Source organism: Glycine max, chromosome 10 (genome assembly GCF_000004515.6).
Source record: "Glycine max cultivar Williams 82 chromosome 10, Glycine_max_v4.0, whole genome shotgun sequence".
NCBI lineage: Eukaryota > Viridiplantae > Streptophyta > Magnoliopsida > Fabales > Fabaceae > Glycine > Glycine max.
The window spans coordinates 39,686,455-39,705,283 of record NC_038246.2 but is presented as its reverse complement, the minus strand read 5'-3'; the positions used below and the strand labels follow the sequence as shown (position 1 = coordinate 39,705,283).

The following is an 18,829-nucleotide window of genomic DNA, read 5'->3' as shown; positions in this document are numbered from 1 at the left end:
TTTGAGACACCAACCTTTGCTACCTTTCCTCGCAAGGAACAAGAATTAGGATCATGAAAATGTCTATCATCTGCTTCATGGATCAGTTTGAAAATTTGAGTTATTATTCAGTGAGGTGAAACAGGAAAGGCTAAATGAAAAAATTTGATAACCTAAAAAAATCAGCTTGCTAAATTCTCTCGTGTGAGAAAAAACACTGAACTCTAAAAATGACTACGGTAAACATTATAGCAGTTTACATGGATTCTTCTGGGTTGAAAGTGTTCTCTTTGAAGCTCTTACTCAACCAGATAGCAGTTTCCCTTGGGGAAACCTTTCCAGGCCCAAATGGTTTCAACAGAACCCCAAGTTCATCATACCTTGCCTGCTGTAGCAATCTTGCACTAAATTCAAGCAAGCCTTCTAAAGCTTCAGCTCTTTGTTGGAATGATGATGGGTCAAATTGTCGACGGCGCAAGTCAGAAGAGGTGTGGCTTGAAGCACCTGCAGTTGCATTTTGATCAGAGGAACCACTTTTATCCTCATCAATCTCCTTTAACATGCTCTGCTTGATTCCCTGCCAAGCATCCATACAACCAGGCTTGTTAGAGGCTGTATCATACACCTCTACCGTGCATTTGTCTATCACAGTTGAATGGTTGCTATAAGATGGGAAGCCTGAGGAACCTCGTGCAGAGGATGATGCTCTCTTGATAGGGAACAAAGAATCTTCATATGAAGTTAATGGGAATTCAGCCATCTTATCAATCCGTGGAGAATTGACTGAGATATCTGGTGAAGACACGTGACTAAGCAAACTGACAGACCTGCAAGGAGGCTGCCGAATACCACCCCTTGTTGGCAGTGGAAATGATGCTCTGCGATTAGTATTAGCAGATTTTGTGGTATTTTGTGAAAGGGGAAGCTGCAATCAGACTTTAGAAAGTCAGACATGTAAAATTAATTTTTGGATACAATAACTTACCTTGAGGCTTGACCAAATATCAAGAAGCTCCTCCTAGTCTTGAATATTGCAATCCACTCTTAAATATATATTATCATATTATAGAAATCTCCCCAATTGTAAAATGGTGTTAATTTCATAATATAGTAACAAACTAACAGTACAACTTGTAAAACTGACAATTACTGTTTTTTTTCTTTTTTGTAATAATGCTTCTTGCAGAGAGAAATCACTTTACTTGTAATTTTTGCTCTCCTGTTTTTTTAATATAAATGGAATGACGAGTTATTTGATGGGAAAAAAAATGTAAAAGTTATACATAGAGATATAGATAAAGACCTATAGTTTAAAAAATAAATAAAAAGCTAATGACACGAAGGGAGGTTTTTATAATGATACAATGAGTTGAAAGCAATATTTCAAACTAGGAGGAAGGTTACTGTCATTTGACTACATATTTGTGTAGTTCAATACAACCACCCCATTCTTTAGAAAAATACCAATACAAGTGTCCAGGAGTTGTCAACTGGGAAACTACCCATTTAACAAAGCCACAAAGGTGACATGCTTAACTCTTTTTAAGAATAAACCACGTGACAAACATTCCTACACTCCCAACCCAAAGATTAAGAAGCCAAAGTCATGTAAAAACATAATCGATTTACAACTTTCCTTACCATCTTATGATTCTTTGAGGATTCCATTGATTTCTTGTTGGTGGCTGAGACTTTTGAGGAAGTGAATTTTGGAGTCTTAACAATAATGCTAGAAGTTCTGGAAACAACAGGCTTCTGGATTGACTTCACTTGATGGCTATTTCCAATACGTAGTTCTGCTAGTCTTTGATTCAAATGGTCAGGAGTACAATCTATTTCTAGAGTAGAACATACAGAATCTTGATCGGCTCCAGATACACTAGGATTTAGAGTCCGATCATTGGTGAAAGAATGTCGCTTATCCCTATAGATGGAAACAGGATAATCTTCTGGCACCAAAAATCTAGTTTTCTTCATACAGTTGGATTCTGGCCAGTGAACTGGCAATGTGCTTTGTCTGGGGCTGTTGAGTTTGAGATGGACCTTAAGAACATAAGGTTGAAGATGTGGGTGCCCAAGCAGCTCCGAAGCCTACCATCAGAAATACACTTCAAATTAGAAAAAGGGTCCATCTGATTAGGTCAGATTTGAACTCAGATGGGTAAGCACATAGCATGATAGCTGCCCACAAGGCCACAAACACCGGTAAAATTTAACATAAATAGTAGCAGATACCAGCCAAGGATATATCATGTATGTGGAGACAAAGGATTGAGAAGCTAGACAAAACATTATAAAAAATGAATCCACACTGCTAACAAGAATCATTACTGTCATGTAGGCACTGGCACCACTCATCAAGAAAACAAAATATGGTGCAAGATGTTGCAGAAATACAGTTCATTGAATTATTCTAGGTCAGAGGAGAATTGTACATACACTGGGCCTCAGCTCTGGATTTTTCCGCAGCATACTTTTAACAAGACCTCGACTGCCAAAAGTGATAAGATAACAAATATGACTAGATCAATCATCAATCATATAGTCAACAGTATTAACATTTGATCACTATAATTAATAAGAAATCCCACTTTAAATTATCTTTGGCTAACCTATACCTGATAAGTTTGGAAAACTTTAGGCACTATATGATGAAAGACTATAATAAACTTACAGCGCAAAACATGACAATGCAATTTGTAAATGGCAAGATTTTTTTTATGTTAGTTTTGTTAGAAATGACAGGACTAATTAATTATATGGTGAAAGACTATAAACTTACAATGAACTAGAATATTTTGTTGGCAGTGGAGCCACTATGGACTTATTAATCTTGTTAATCAATGCCTGTATATCCTGTTCAAAGAAATTGAAAGCATAGTTAGGCAATTTAAAAAAAAAAAAAAGTTTACAGAAAAGAAACGAAAACAGTAAATATATATTGAATCTGATTCTATATATAAGTATAACATGCAACTAAATGAGTGCTGCTGATAATATATCATGAAAATCTCAGTTATAAAATAATTATATAATAACCATGAGTTCAAAACATTACAAATTGGGATACAGAGATAATGTAAATTAACAGGATTTTAGTCTACTGGTCAGTCCACATAACCCAATATAAATGTCCAACCATGGTAGTTCGATGATATCATGATAGTCAAATGGATTGATAAATGTTTGTCTGATTGATAATAAACTGAAATTTGTTCATCCAATAGCAGATATAAATGTATTAAATATGTTCTATAAAGAAAAGATACAGGAAGTAAAAAACTTATTGAAAAAGAAACTTACAAATGCTTTGAATGCAGGCTTATGTGCTGTCATTTCATATATACAACATCCTGGATAATCGATTTCAAAGATCATACATATATAATAAACCAATAATACAAAAATTACAAAGAACAAAACCATAAAACAAGTATTTACCCAAGGACCAAATGTCTGATTTAGAACCATAAGGAATATCAGCAAGGAGCTCAGGGCACATGTAGCTAGGAGTTCCCACAACCTACATTACAAGACAACCACTCATTGATTATCGCAAGTCGTGTTAAATTTACAATAAGTCAATTCAATTCAAAGGTTCCACATGTCTTACAGAGGAAGCAAGATCATCAGAAGTCAACATTTTGGCAAGTCCAAAATCACCTGCTTCATCATTGATCACTTGTAAACAAAATTTCAATCTTCTATTCCATGCCTAATTTAAAGGAACCATACAATAAAACTTACCGAGACGTATGTCATGATCTTTCGTCAAGAAGATATTTGAACACTAATGGAATCATGTGATTTTCTCATTAGTATAGTTAAATATAAATTAGACAGAAACAGAAATATCACTGTTAAGTACAAAGAGAGGTCTGACACTAACCTTGACATCACGGTGGAGAATGTGGTTCATGTGCAAGTATTCAAGAGCCATAAGAAGTTGAACGAGCCACTTACAAAGTTTCTGCAATCAAATGGCTTTTATTAGATTTTAGATGCAAAATTTTAAATATCACTGTTATTCTAGACCAAATGAAAGGAATTAGAATTTATGCTAGGAGAAAAAAAAAAATAACCTCCTCAGGAAACAGGATACCATTAGCTTTCTTTATAGCTTCTGCCCTGTGTTACATCAATGGCATATTTCGAAAAACATTCATACTTCAATTTACAAGAGTTGAAAGGAAACAGAACTATAAATTGTATGGTAAAAGTTAGAGAAACGATACTTACATATCTCCCCCCTCACAATAACCTATAATGATGCAGACATAACAACCCTGAGAAGGAAGGAGCCAAACTATAGATCAAAATTTAAACATCCTCAGAGGTTTAATGATGCATACACCAAGAGGCTTCCTAGCAATCCTATAATATAAGCTTATTTTTGGCAAGCAGCTAGTAGAAGCCATTCATATAATTAACTGAGGAGATGAAGTAAAAATTAAGAAGCAAAATACCTTTTCTACCCATGAATCTTTGTACTCCACAATGAATGGGTTTCTAAATTTAGAGATAAGCTCCATCTATAAAGGCCATAAGAAATAAATGTCAGACGTATGGTGTTAATCATACGTATCCACAAATAATTTTCACATTTTCATGTTAACATTTAAGAGTGGCTGCTAGGTAAATATTTTAGAAAAAGTCATAAGATAATCAGTTAGCGCACTATTTGAATCACTATTTAAAGCACCAACCTCCAGGTGTGCAGATCTACGAGAGCGCTCAGTTTGCCGAGCAAGGCGAATCTTCTTCAACACATATCTATGTAATCAAAAGACACAAGTTTAAAAGCACTACCAGTAATGATTTCAGGAATTGTATACATCGCTGTTTAAACATTAAAGCACTCAAGTGAAAATAAACAGACGAAAAATATAAGAGGTCAAGTAGGTTCCATTCTCACTTTTTCTTTTCATGCTTATGTCTCACAAGAAGCGCTGAACCAAAAGCACCTTTTCCAATTTGCTCAAGTATTTCATACTGCTCCATGTCATCGATTTAGTAAGAGAACTCCCGCCCCTGGGTACATTCCAAGTCAAACACGTTAAATCCTTACAAAAGATTAGATGACAAAAAAATGCAGGGCAGATAAATAATTAAACCCCATATTTGAAAGTTACAGAGACAATTACTGTACTGCACTAGCGACTAATAAGGGAAACTATACTAGCAGCGAAGTTACTCAAGAATTGCATATGCTTGCAAGTTAACCTTTCCCCTTTCCCCTTTCTCAAGGTAGGATAGGAAAAATACAATACAACGGTGATTATTCTGCAAAAAGAAACCAACAAATAGTAATCGATAATCATAAGAAGAAAAAAAAAGTAGTCGAAAACCGGGTCCAGTAATGCTCGTTAATGCAGAAAAATAAAGATCGCGCAGTTAAAGAGAAGTAACCACGGATCACACCAAGCTACGCACTAAAGTTGAATAATCAGGACGCTAATTACTTGACAAATAGGTTCCAACACAAAAATGATTCACGTGAAGCATTAGCGTCTTTCCATTCGTTTGTAGATAATAATGTATGTCGAAAATGTTTTGTTCGTTCAACAACGACGAGGTACAATTCATACTTAGCTACTTGAAGTAGCAACAGTTACTAAGATCACTACGCGTGATTAACGATTTGCTGGCTGACCTACATTTCTTGAAAGCACAAGGCTCTACAATAAATAAGCAGCAACAGAAACACATAGCCGAAAAAGCGTTAAAAGCAACGAATCAAAGACAGCGAAGTCAAATGCAGAAGGAAAGAAGAACATCGAAGTGAGTGTGAACAGTGCAACCGACGAAAACGGAGAGAAATCAGAACTCCGAAGCAGGTAATAAGAAAAGGAAGGTGAGTGAAGAAAGAGCAGAATCAGGAGGAGAAATGAAAGGAAGAGAGAAAAGGCACCTGAGTTGAGTGAGTCGGTGGATGTGAGAAGCGAGATGAAGTTGAAGGGATCCGAGGGATCGAGAATGTAGAAGGGAGAGGAGTCACAAAGCGGAGAATGCGAAGTTGTTGAGCATTGGCAGAGGAGGTGCAAAACGACACCGTTGTTCGGGAAGAAGAAGCAGCAGACGAAGTTGCAGGAGAAGCTCTTTCGCCATTATCGCTCAGAGGAAGAAAAGGACAAATCCAGAGAGAGATTGCATTGCAGTGAGAGAGAGCTCAGCTAAAACCACTGTCCCGTGAGGGAGAGACTTTTACTTTGCCACGATACAAGAGAGAGAGAGAGAGTAAATGGGTGGGGAGTGAAGGAGGGAACATGATGGGTGAAATTAAAACTGGATTGATATTATTATTTTATATTTTATTTTTATTTTTGCCGGTAATTATTAGGATTTAGGACGCTCTTGTTTCCGGTTTTGCGAAAAGAAGCAGAAACCGAGGGGGAAAGTGAAGTATTGGAAGGTGCCTCACACCCAGGTCAATAGTAATGTCTTTGCAACTGCTTTATTGGGTTTTGTTTCACAAATCACATTATATCTATAATAGTATAATCTACCACCTCCTTCTTTTTTAATTATCGGTTTTTTTTGGATTATTGTTGTTTTAATTTATCTGTCGCTCATTTGTAAAGTAAAAAATCATATTAATTATACCATCACTTATCTCATAATTTTTAATTAATTTCTTGGAAATCTTACGCGAATCGGTAATTTAATAAAAAAATATAAAAATGAGTAAATTTCAAAAATATTTCCGCATATAAGTAGGTCGTGTTTTCCTATAAAGAATTCATGTTTTGGATCACGACTTCAGCTTTTATATATATATATAAGAGAAGTCATATTTAATAGAAACAACTTTAGTATTTTTTATTCTTTTTAAAAAAAATAATGAAATCATGTTTAATGTTTTTTTAATAAGATTATGAAAGTCGTGATGGTAAAAATGACGTTAGTATTTTTTTTTCTTATTTATTTGAAATATGAAAGTGGTATTATTTTTTATGTAACACATATTAGTATTGTATATTTAAAATATGTTACACGAATAATTGTATATCGTTTTTATTATTTAATAAATGTGATAATTATTTTTGATCCAGTCATGTGATGAAAGAATTAAGAATATCAAGTATTAGTCGTATATATTATGAAATGAATGAATCACCTTCAAATAATCATAAGAAAGGTTCATCTAGTTGTAATAATTATTTATATAGATAATTAAATATGTAAAATAATATGTAATATTTTATTTTTTCCATACTTAAATAGTTAGTTAGTTGTTGAAGTTATATAAAATTCCACTTTCTCATCACTTTATTATTAACATATTATTTTCTTTATATTATATCAATAAATATTATTTACTATAAAAACTCATAAACAAATTAACTTTAAAATGAAGTTCTTTACTTTCAAATAAGATTTTTTAAAAGATAAATAAATTGAAAAGTTGTACATCTACTCATGACTTTACCTGCAACTAAAAAAAATTATAAAATACTAAAGTTGTGATTTACAAAACAACTTCAACATACTTATTTTTTAAAAAATTAAAAAAACTTAGAAGTCGTTAATGAGAATACGACTTTGATGTTTAAAAAAAATAAGAAAAACAAAATTATGTTTTAAAACACCACTTATCCATGAGTGGTAATATTTTCAACATTTATCAATTCCTGTAATTTTTTTAAAAATTCATTCATTCACATAATTTTGCCTATTTTATTCATGTATTTATTATGTAGAGGAAAGAGAAAAAGATAAAAATATAATGTTTTGGTAGATATATTTTTATATTAATTTTTTTTTCATAAATATAATCATAAATTATTATTTTATTCCTACAACTATCTTCACAAACCACTAACTAATTTTTATTATCTTTTTTCTCTAAAAAATACAAAAATAATTAGACACAAAATGTATGTTTCCTCTAGTTATTAATAAAGATAATTATCTCATTTTATGTATGCACTTGTTATTTTTAATTTATCTTTTAACTACTTTTAAAAATCACTAATAATTATTGTCTAATGACTTTTTAATATTACAAACAATTACATCTAACTTGAAAAAAAAGTTAAGACAGAATACAAGGAATGTCTATTTTTCAACTAGTTATGAGAATGAGAATTGAGAAAATCACATTTCGTACAGAGATGATTGTAAGAAAATTTAAAAGTAAAACTTAAAAGAGATATAAAAAAAGGGAAAATGTAAAATAAAATAAATAATATAATATGTGTATATAGTTGTCTCTTAAGAGGATCGGCTCCTATGAACAATGATGCACGTTCTTAGAGAGAGAAAAAACAAGAATGCAATTTAAAAGAATATATATATATATATATATATAATGATAAGGAACTGTGGTGGCTGGCTAATTAACAAACTAAGGAACTATCTTAATAATTTTTGTTTATTATATATTTTATCACTATATTAAAACATTTAATGGAACAATAAGGAAAGAAAGAGTGGTAACAGACTAACACGTGATACTTTAGTTGAAACTTCATTGGCTATTTTTTTTTTCCTTTCCTTTATTTTTATTATTTTGCTCAATAGTTAGTTTGTGTGTTTTTTAAAATGTTACCCGTTGGAATTTGATGTGCTTAACTTAAGTCTCAATCCCAGCATACAAGACGAATTCAGATGCATTAATTTATTAACGAGTTGATGTGTCAGCTATCATAATTTTTATACATAGCGTATTCAGATATATAAGATGGTGTCAGATCACTTGTCTCGTGTCTCCTTTGAGATTCTCTAAACAGTATCATTTCTCGGCCTTTGCATTTTTTTCTTATAAACATTTTTATGACCAATCAACTAATGAAGGTATACATAACATGAGGATAAATTTATGAGAATGGGTTAATTTTTAAAAAACATATAGGAAATGATATATTTTGAAAATGTTTTAGTGTATGGGTAAGTCGTGTTTTAAAACATGACTTTATATAAAAAAAATATTTTTTAAAATATGACTTTAGAATATTGTAATTTTTTTAAAAGAAATAATGAAGTTGTATTTTGGATCACGACTTTGAATATTTTATATTTTTAAATAAATTTATAAAAGTCATGTTAGTAGAAATAACTTTATTAATTTTTTTCTTTTTTAAACAAAACAATAAAATCGTTTTCTAGATCATGATTTCAGACATTTAATATATTTTTAATATGATTATGGAAATCGTGATTATAGAAATAATTTTAATCTTTTTTTAATTTTTATTTGAAATATGAAAGTAGTATTTGCTTTTTTTATGTGATATGTACTGGTATTGAGTATTTGAAATATGTTACAAGTATAATTGTATATTATTTTTTATTATTTTATAAAAGTGATAATTATTCCCGATCTTATCATGGGATGAAAGAATTTAGGGAGATCAAGCTAAGAAATGTTCGTTATGTCAGATTCAAGAATATAATCATGTTAATTATTCATATATTATTCATATAGGCAATTAAATATGTAAAATAGTGTGTAATATATATTTTTTTCCATACTTGATTAATTAATTTTTGTTGTTCAAGTTATATAAAATTCCACTCTTTTATCACTTTATTATTACCATATTATTTTCTTTTTATTTTTATCAATAAATATTATTTAGTATTAAAACTTGTAAATAAATTAACTTTTGAAGTTTTTCACTTTCAAATACTACAACAACAATACCAACAACGCGCTTTATCCTACTAGGTGGGTCGGTTACATGGATCAACTTCCACCCTCAAGTACCATACTTCTATCCAAATTATTAAGTTCGAGATCATTTTTTCACTTTCAAATACTATTTAAAAAAAATTGAAAAATCATACATGCACTCACGACTTGACCTACGACTTAAAAAAATATAAAATACTAAAATCGGTGATTTGTAAAAAGACTTCAAGATACTTATTTACAAAAAATTAAAAAGAAAACATAGTAGTCGTGAATAAGAATATGATTTTGATGTTTTAAAAATAATAATAAGAAAGACAAGTCGTGTTTTGAAAACGACTTTTTATATGAAGTTGTGTTTTACTAATGGGTTATAATATTTTTAAAATATATCAATTCCTGTAATTTTAAAAAAAAAATTAATCCTTCACGTAAATTTGCCTAACAAGAGTTATTAGTATACTACTACTTCAATTTAATTTATTAAATGTAGAATTAAATTTATTCATTTTAACACACTTTAAAATATGACAAAGTTGGTGTTTGTAATAATGAAAAATAGCTAACCAGATTAAGAGAAGGTTAACCAGATTAAGAGAAGGTATATATATAATAGAAAATTATAATTTTATCTAAAAAATATTATTATATAATATGTTACTTCAATCTCTTTTTTAATATGACAGTGTCTATTGATTTGTCTATAATAAAGGATATATGTGTTTAAAGTAGAAGTGGATAATTAAAGTAGAAACTGAAGCATGAGATTATTTGGCTAGAGGGGGAAGTAGCATGGAAAAGCATGGTGGGACACATTTAAAAACATATATATCCCGATCTCTAGTCTCAACCACTTCTTCTCAATCACCATACTTCTTATTCGGTGCCTTCTCTCTATTTTTCATTTATTCTAATAAGAATATCAACAACACTATTGTTTTGTTTATCGTTTCTGTGTATGTTGAATAAACAATTTTTTAGCAACTCTTGTGGCCCAGGGAGGGGGTCCGTGATTTCATTGATGATCTCTCACGCTCTAACATTTGCTGTCACTATATAGATAGGAAAATCAATTATTAAAATAAACATATCTCCTTTTAAAACTAAATAAACAATGAATTCAATATTTCACCAAAAGTTTAAATACATAATCAATAATCGTGTTTCTCTACTCCTAAACATCGTATGCATGGCTTTATTACCATTCATAAGATGAGAGGAAAAAAGAAGAAAAAAACGCTATTGGTTTGCCCTGCTTCGCATCTATTTGCAAAAGTGAACACACATGATGTGGATTGGTATACAGGTAATTTCTTTATTGTAGTTTTGTAGGTGTTGTTAGATTGAGTTAAGAAGGAAGACCTACCTCAGTGTCAGAGGGTTTGCTCTTCTGCACTAAAGATCTGAGTCCAAGGTATCCAAGTCCAGCGTGACGAGATGGCCCAAATTAATAGCTTAATGAATAATCTTAGTTAGGTTCTCTAAAATTATGTTTTATCTTAATTTAATTTAGTCCAGCCTTACTAAAAATTGACTGAATTCGAACCAGTTATGCTTATAGTAATGAATTGGACTGTTAGATTATTAATATGATAGAGTAATTAATTGTAAATTATTATAATATTTTGAGTTTGTTATTCTCGTACTTTATATAAATATATATATATATATATATATTTGTTATTCTTTCAATTTGTTATCAAAGAGTTAGGAGTTTAATAGTTAAATTGATTTTTTTTTTGTGTGTTTCCTCATAATTACCTACCATTGCTTTCAATCTGATCATTAAATATAATTACTGTCAAATTATCAAATGATTCATCTCCTTAAAGTTATAACTTATTGGTGGTTATATAAAGATAATCATATTATGTCTTTCATCTGAAATCATTCATAATAGTTAAATTTTTTTGTTTTTATCTTTTTAGGTGGTTAAGTCATTTTTTTTTTCTGCCTTTCAAGTGGTTAAGCTATTTTTCATTTGTCTTGCTTCTGCCTTATAAGTGGTTAAACCAATTTTTTTTTTTTTTGTCATTTTAGGTGGTTAAGCCATTTTATGTTTTTTTCTTACTTTTGCCCTTTTAGATGATCAAGTCTTTTTGTTTCTACCTTATGGTGATTAAGTGTATTTGCTTCTCTTAAGAAGTTAAACTTTGTGTTATAACTTTTGCTTTGCATTTATGGGCTTTGATTGGCGTGTGGACTTTCTCCCCAAAGATCTTACATTTGCACGTCACAAATTTATGATGAGTAAAATTGACATTGTTTTTGCCATCACCATCTTGCATGGGCGTGTTATACTATTGATATAATAAAATAATTAGTTAGAGTTGTTACAATTTAAATTAAAATTATAAATATTTAAATTAAAGTTATAGATAATTTAGTAGATAATTTTGAGTTTGTTAATCCTTTGTACTCTATATATATTTCTTGTACACTTATAATTAAATTAAATATGAATAAAATCGTAATTATTCCATTCTTTCAATATGTACAAGCTCATTGAAACAACTTTTTACTTTTTTAGGTTAAATTAGTATTTTGGTCCTCTAATTTATTATTTAGGTTCAATTTGATCATTTGATCAAATTAAAACTAAATAATAAATTAGAGGACCAAAATACTAACTTAACCTATTTTTCATTTTTTCATTGGAGTATTATTTTTATGATTTTTTAATCTTTATTCCTTTTAATTATTTTTTCATATCAAACCAAACCTTGATGTCACAAAATAAATAAAAATAGACTGTATGAGAAAATTTTCCAAGTTATAAATATATTAAATATAAAACACCATATATTGATTTGTGGGGGTAATAATATTAAAATATAATATGAAATGGATGTTTTAGAGGAATATTATCAACACTTTATTTTTTTATTGGGTGAAATTCAATCATGTGTATCCCACTAAATATAAGAGGACGTTTTATTTCAAGTTATGATATTGCATTTCTATAAATTATATTTCTAGAAATATGATAAACAAAAATGTTATTCCTATGAACATTAATTAAAAATATATTTGGTAAAATTCAAACATTTTTCAGAAATATTTTTTTAAAATATAAAAAATTGAGATGATAGTTAAAATTGGAGTAAAAACAACTTTCCATATTTTCGAGGGAATATAATCCCTCCTGAGAATAAATATGAAATAAATTATGATATTACTACTTTTTTTTGGGAATGAACAATACTTGTGAATATTTTTTTAGAACTCATAATAAACATGAGAATACTATATTCTTAATTTCATATCACTAAAAATGAGTTATTAATCTGTGAAACAAACATATTCTAAGTATTTCATTTCACATTTGGTGGTTTCATTTTTTAAACTAATGCAACCTGTATGAATTCTAAGTTTCTAACAATCCTGAATGTGCGGCTAGCATTCCTTGATATTTTAATTAATATGAATATTATATGTTAATAATTAATGTTACTCTATTTGCAAAGTAAGTTAAAAGAGAAAAAAGAAATTTGATCTTCCGAAATAGCTTATTTAGTCTATATCTTTTTTTTTAAGAGATTTGGTCTATAATTTGTGATGGTCTTTTTCGAGTTAACAAATTTTCAACCTACTAAGGTGGTGTCTAGTTTGCAGAAATATTTTGTTTTACACTTCCATTATCTAATTTTTATTTTTATTTTTCAATTTATCTAAAAACATGTTAGTTTTGTTGTTTTCATTTTCCATTGATCTTCTTTATTTTTGTCTCCTTTAGCTAATGCCTTAAAGATTATTTGGTTCAATTATGTCCTTATCAAAGGGTTTTTTAAACTAGCTAGGGAATTCATAGCCAAAGTAACATTTAATTTAATATAACTGTAATTAAAATAATTTGATGTTAGCTTTTTGTCGGTATAAATAACGCTTGTAAGCTGTAATTACTGTTATTTATAAAGTGTGATGATATAAGTAGTTAATAAATAATCATAAATATACAACGTAGTTCCATTTGATTAAAAAATAAGTATTCATTTATCAAAATTTCAATTCGATTGCACGGTTTGCATTAAATTGAATCAGTTATTAACACCCTATTTTAATGTGAGAGCTTGGATGTCTCAACAGAGACTTAGAATTCAATTAATGTCGCGTATATTATGTACGCCTAAAAGTCTTGATAAAGACAATTTTTATTGTTCTAAAAAGAAGCCATCCCATCATGCTTAGTGCTTACCCGATTTAATAGGGCATGTAATAGACAAGTCTTAACGTAGGCATGGTGTGAGCTAAGCTAACACATGAAGCGCCAATCGCGAGGGACAAGCTAGTAACCATGAACATGAAGAAGCCACCTAATAAGATCTGAATTTGTAAGAAAGAATTTGAGTTTGATCTCAAATATTCTTTTAGAGAGGAATGATGAATTTAAGTGCGACTAAATAATAGATTTATTATCAAGTTTATATCATGAATGTTTTTCCTTTTTCTTTTTTTCTTTGGGATATTCTTGCGTTTGAAGTATTTTTGAACATGACTTGCAATTTGAAATAGATTTTTTGATGGAACAATTTTCTGTGAAATATATGTCCAACTTTTCTTTCCAACATTCTCAAGCTCAAGGAGAAACGAAATGTGTTCTTCTCTAGTCCAATGTGTGTATTTCTTGCAAGGAACCGATCGAGATGAGTCACCTGCTAACATGACGCGATTAGACTTCATATTCTGAGGAAGCAAGTGGTGTTGGTGGCTGATCGGCGCATGGACTTGACTAGATGCAATGTCATTGAATGTCTCCTCCGGTGACTCCTGAGACGCAGGAACCCGAGCTATAGGGGCAGATGTAGCAGAAACCAAATTGGCAAAAGTATAAACCCTCTGAGGTGCAGGAGCATGAACTCTCGGAGGGGAAGGAACCTGAATCCGTCTAGAAATAGGAGGAGTAACAGGAACAACACGATCAGGAACTCTCTCAGGGGAAGAATCTTCAGTGTCAAGAACCTTCAAGAACTCATCTAAATCTTGCATGTCAAAATCGAAGTCGATTGAATTCAAGACTACTTTTGCTGCGTCTTCTTTGTAGCATGGTATGTTCTTTGCCCACTGATCATCTTTTTCCTTAAACCACTGCTCATCTTCCTCGTCATAATAGAAAGCTTGTTCATCAAGGAACTCAATGACATTCTTGTTTTCTTTGTGAGACATTCTTTTCTTTTTCTTTTTTCCTGTGGTTTTCTTGATTTTCTTTTTCTTATTTCTTCTGTGGTTTTCTTGATTTCAATTGATCCTGTTATATTGAGAGAGAAATTTCAAAATTTGCCGCCAAAAATCAGAGTTAGTTATGATTGATTATTTAATGAGTAAGTTCCTTCAAGACTTTAAGATTTCAAAAGGCGCCTTCCCTTTTTGATACGGGTTTCAATTGGTAATTGACAAATATTATAATGACACCATTCAAACAAATTTATCAAGAGCAAATCAATACCAATTTATTATTAACTAAATCTGCATTTTTTTTAAGTTAATGGAAATAGTTTGAAAATGGTATCTATCCAAAGTAAAGAGAAAATTTTACAATATGAAATACACCCACTTCATATAAAAATAATTAAAAAATATCTATAAATAACATATTAATTAAACATTTCAATAATATAATAAAACAAAATAATAAATCATAAATTTCATAATATTTAAATAAAAAAATCTAGTAATGCATCATTACTAGATAATAACCTGCAGATGTTATAATAGTGATAAATCATTCCCATTGAAAATTTGATGTTATTAAAAGTAAAAAAAAAAATTATTGGAGAACAACACTCTAAACCAAGGTATGTTGAACACTAAATCAACATAAACAATTCAAAATAACATTTTGTTTAATTTTTTTTAATTTATTGACTAATTAACTTGATGATAAACTTAAGAGTCTATCAAGTTAACTTGAGGATTTAATAACCATAATTATTATGATTGTACTTAATAAAAAAAATGCACATGAAGAAGCCTCCTAAATTAAATTAAAATAAAGCAAAAGACGGTGGGATAATTGGATTAGGATAGCGTTGTACGCTACTAAATGAGGGGCCAAAATAAAACGGAGAATCTGGACGACGTGCTTCCCGTAATAATCTGATAACACTAGTACAATACAGTGTACCCACTTACCAGTCAACATTGCACCGCTCCAGAGAGCGACATTGCGCCCTAAACGGGGAAATTTGGGTTCCCGTGGATAAAGAAATGTTGAGTACATAATTAATCAGAATACTAGTTTGATATATTGTTATTTTAAAATAATATTGTTAATTAATTAAAAATGCTAAATGTAAATTTTAAAATAATCATTATTTTACTTTGTGTATTATACAAAATAAGTATTTGTTTTATACAGTTCAAATTTATAATAAATAATCTTCAACATCAATTTAAGTCGAGTAATTTTCACGACAAAATATAATATCTAATGGTCCTTTGCAAGTCTAATCCCGATGCAGTCACCTGTAAAGATTTTTTAGTTTTTTACACTCTTTTTCTATTAAATCAGTAATTCTTACCATACTCGTTAACATTCATTTTTCATAAATCTAGTATTGGAGAGTTTGTTTATACTGGACTTAGGGCTAGCATAGGGTGTCACTTTTGCGGGGCTCCAGAAAATTTTTATTTATTATTGAAATGAAATTAATTTTTTCAAGAGATATAAATGCAGAACTTATATATCCATTAATTGTTTGAAATATTAAATTCTAAAAGAAATAAATCATTTCCTAAATTAATGGAGAACTTATGGAATGTTATTAACTATTCCTATTATTATAACCTTATTGCATTTTTCAAACAAAAAAAAATAGTGCAATTTTAAATTAAAAATAATAAAATCTCATTTGTATTCGAATATTTGTTAATAAAAACTGAATAATCTAGCTGTTTTATCAATTGGAGAAGATTTATTTTATACACTTGGTTAGATAAAATATTTAATAGCCCACTTACACCACAAAAGCAATAAAATTAAAATAAGATTTAAGTGATTTTTAAAATATATTTTACATTATTATAATGTCCTGATGCATTTCCTAATTAATAATGGTCAATTACAATGACAGTTAGCAAAATTTCACTTGCATGTCTAGAATTTGAAATTTTGAGTTGTTACTTTATAGATGACTTTAGTTAACTACCACCTTTAGTGAGTGGGCTAATTTCAAAACTTTGTTTGTGGTGATTCGCAATCAAAGAAAAAAATAATAAAGTAAATTTGGTTGAAAATTTAAATAAACAATAGAAAGATACGTTTGATTTATTTTCTATCTATAATTATAAAAGTGTTTTATTTTCTATTAAGAATTATGTTTAGAAAGTTGTATCATTATGTAAATCTTGCTTAATGGATAACCTTTCTTAAGAATATCACACAAAAACAGGAGACTAGTTGAGTAGTTGTGATTAGGTTAAATTATTCACGATTTAGGATTATAAAATAATTATCTAGGTGAATATCTAGTGATGGTCACAGTATATCATTTGACACCCAAAATGCACAGGATGTGATTATATATATACATTCCACCAGCTACGTAAGAAGAAGAAAAATGAGGCAAGTAAAAAATGGATACAGATGAAAAGGCCGAATCAATGTTTTTGTCAAAGAGGCCGTATATAAAAGGATGTATTTGGACTATGGGCCGAAGCGTTAGTATAGTGGGCTGGGTTAGGCTTTGCAGAGAAGCGTTGACTTTTTTGAAAACATTGATAATGTGTTGTGGATGAGGGAGTGGGAGCAGCAGATGCACGTGTAAGGGTAGTACTGTTTTTGGACCGTGGAGAGAAGAAGACAAAAAAGAGCAGAAGCACATGTAACGTGATGTGCGTCGTGGCCGTGAGATGTCTGATTGCACAGATGGGTGGTGTGGGGCCATAGCGAGCCTGAGATATGTTTTTGTTCTACTAAAAAGACAACGTGGGACCCTCTCCCCAACAGCAACGTTACGCCATATGCATCCCCTGTGTTGTCGTTGTATTGTGTCGACAATACTTCCTCCGTTCGCATTAGAGATGTCAACTTGAGTCGTGAGGCATGGCATGTGATTGTGAGCAATTTGGCACAACTTACCTCAATGCTGTATTGGGTTAATATCAATTGGATTTTTTTTTTAGGTTTAAGTGAGGTAGGTCATTTAATTTACAGGTTAAAGAGTGTTCAAGTTGGGTTGAATTAGGTTGATTCAATTTAAATTTTTTAAATTACTTAACTAATTGTTTTTAAAATAAGATTATTAAAGTTGGATTTCTTAAATAATTTATAATATTTTGATTTATTAATACTGACTTTTCCCTTTGTTTTTAAATTTCCTTATTTTTATTTTATTTTTAAGAATCTTTTTAATTTTGATAGCTCAACCTACTATAACTGATCTAAATGTCATGGGTCATGTCAAGTTATGTTTTTTTATTATTCATTTAAAAAGTGAGTGTAATTAATTTTTTTATATGTAAGAATGTAATACATTATTTTACTATATTCATGGATCCTTTTGATAAATGAATAGACTTACTTTTGACATATTTACTCACAGTTTCACACCTACGTAAATGTACTAGAACTTTTTTTTTTAACAAAAAAAAACTAGAACTTTTTTTTTTCAAGATTATTCTCACTGATAAAAAAAACCTTTTTTCCTAGAAAAAAAAACTTAAAATTTTAAACGGTTGTGGCATTTAAAGGAAGTATTTTGTAATGTAATGATTTTAGCCTTATGAAATCTATACCCTTAGAATACAATAACCTTTTTTTTTTACGAAAGAATTCCAATTTTTTGATACTTTTTTCTTATGATGACTTCTTAATTATCACAAACATGTTAGTGAGAATTGTTAACAATATTGCTAATTGGGTTCATTTCATTTAGTCTCCTAATCAATTTTACAAATCATGATCGACACACGTTTTAGTGTGAAACTTGAGATTAAAATGAATTTATATACATGTCTTAATTATATTTTATGGTTTAAAATTAATTTTATTAAAATATCAAATAAAACAAGCAGTCACTTAAAAGGGAAACCAAACATATAAATCTTGTATCCTAGTAAAGCTTTACCATGTTATTTATATGTATAGATTTATTTTTATATGGAAAGTCATTATTTTTAAAACTATTTTTTTAAAATAATTTTTTTTATGATTATAAGAATTTTAAATATTTTTAATTTTAAAAACATTCATATAAAAATATTTAAACACAACTATAA

At 29.6% G+C, this 18,829-nt stretch overlaps 1 protein-coding gene across 1 annotated transcript; it reads right to left on the bottom strand.

Moving 5' to 3' along the window:
- Nucleotides 1–45: 45 nt before the first annotated feature.
- LOC100788588 (serine/threonine-protein kinase Nek2) lies at nucleotides 46–6,407 on the bottom strand. The gene is made up of 15 exons (XM_003535319.5): nucleotides 5,891–6,407; nucleotides 4,895–5,010; nucleotides 4,686–4,752; nucleotides 4,446–4,511; nucleotides 4,219–4,265; nucleotides 4,062–4,107; nucleotides 3,869–3,949; nucleotides 3,727–3,769; nucleotides 3,593–3,642; nucleotides 3,421–3,502; nucleotides 3,283–3,332; nucleotides 2,762–2,835; nucleotides 2,419–2,470; nucleotides 1,621–2,070; nucleotides 46–904 (listed from the first exon to the last, which is right to left on the bottom strand). The coding sequence occupies exons 2-15, from the start codon at nucleotides 4,978–4,980 to the stop codon at nucleotides 236–238; spliced, it is 1,863 nt and encodes a 620-aa protein (XP_003535367.1). The 5' UTR covers nucleotides 4,981–5,010; nucleotides 5,891–6,407; the 3' UTR covers nucleotides 46–235.
- Nucleotides 6,408–18,829: the final 12,422 nt, after the last annotated feature.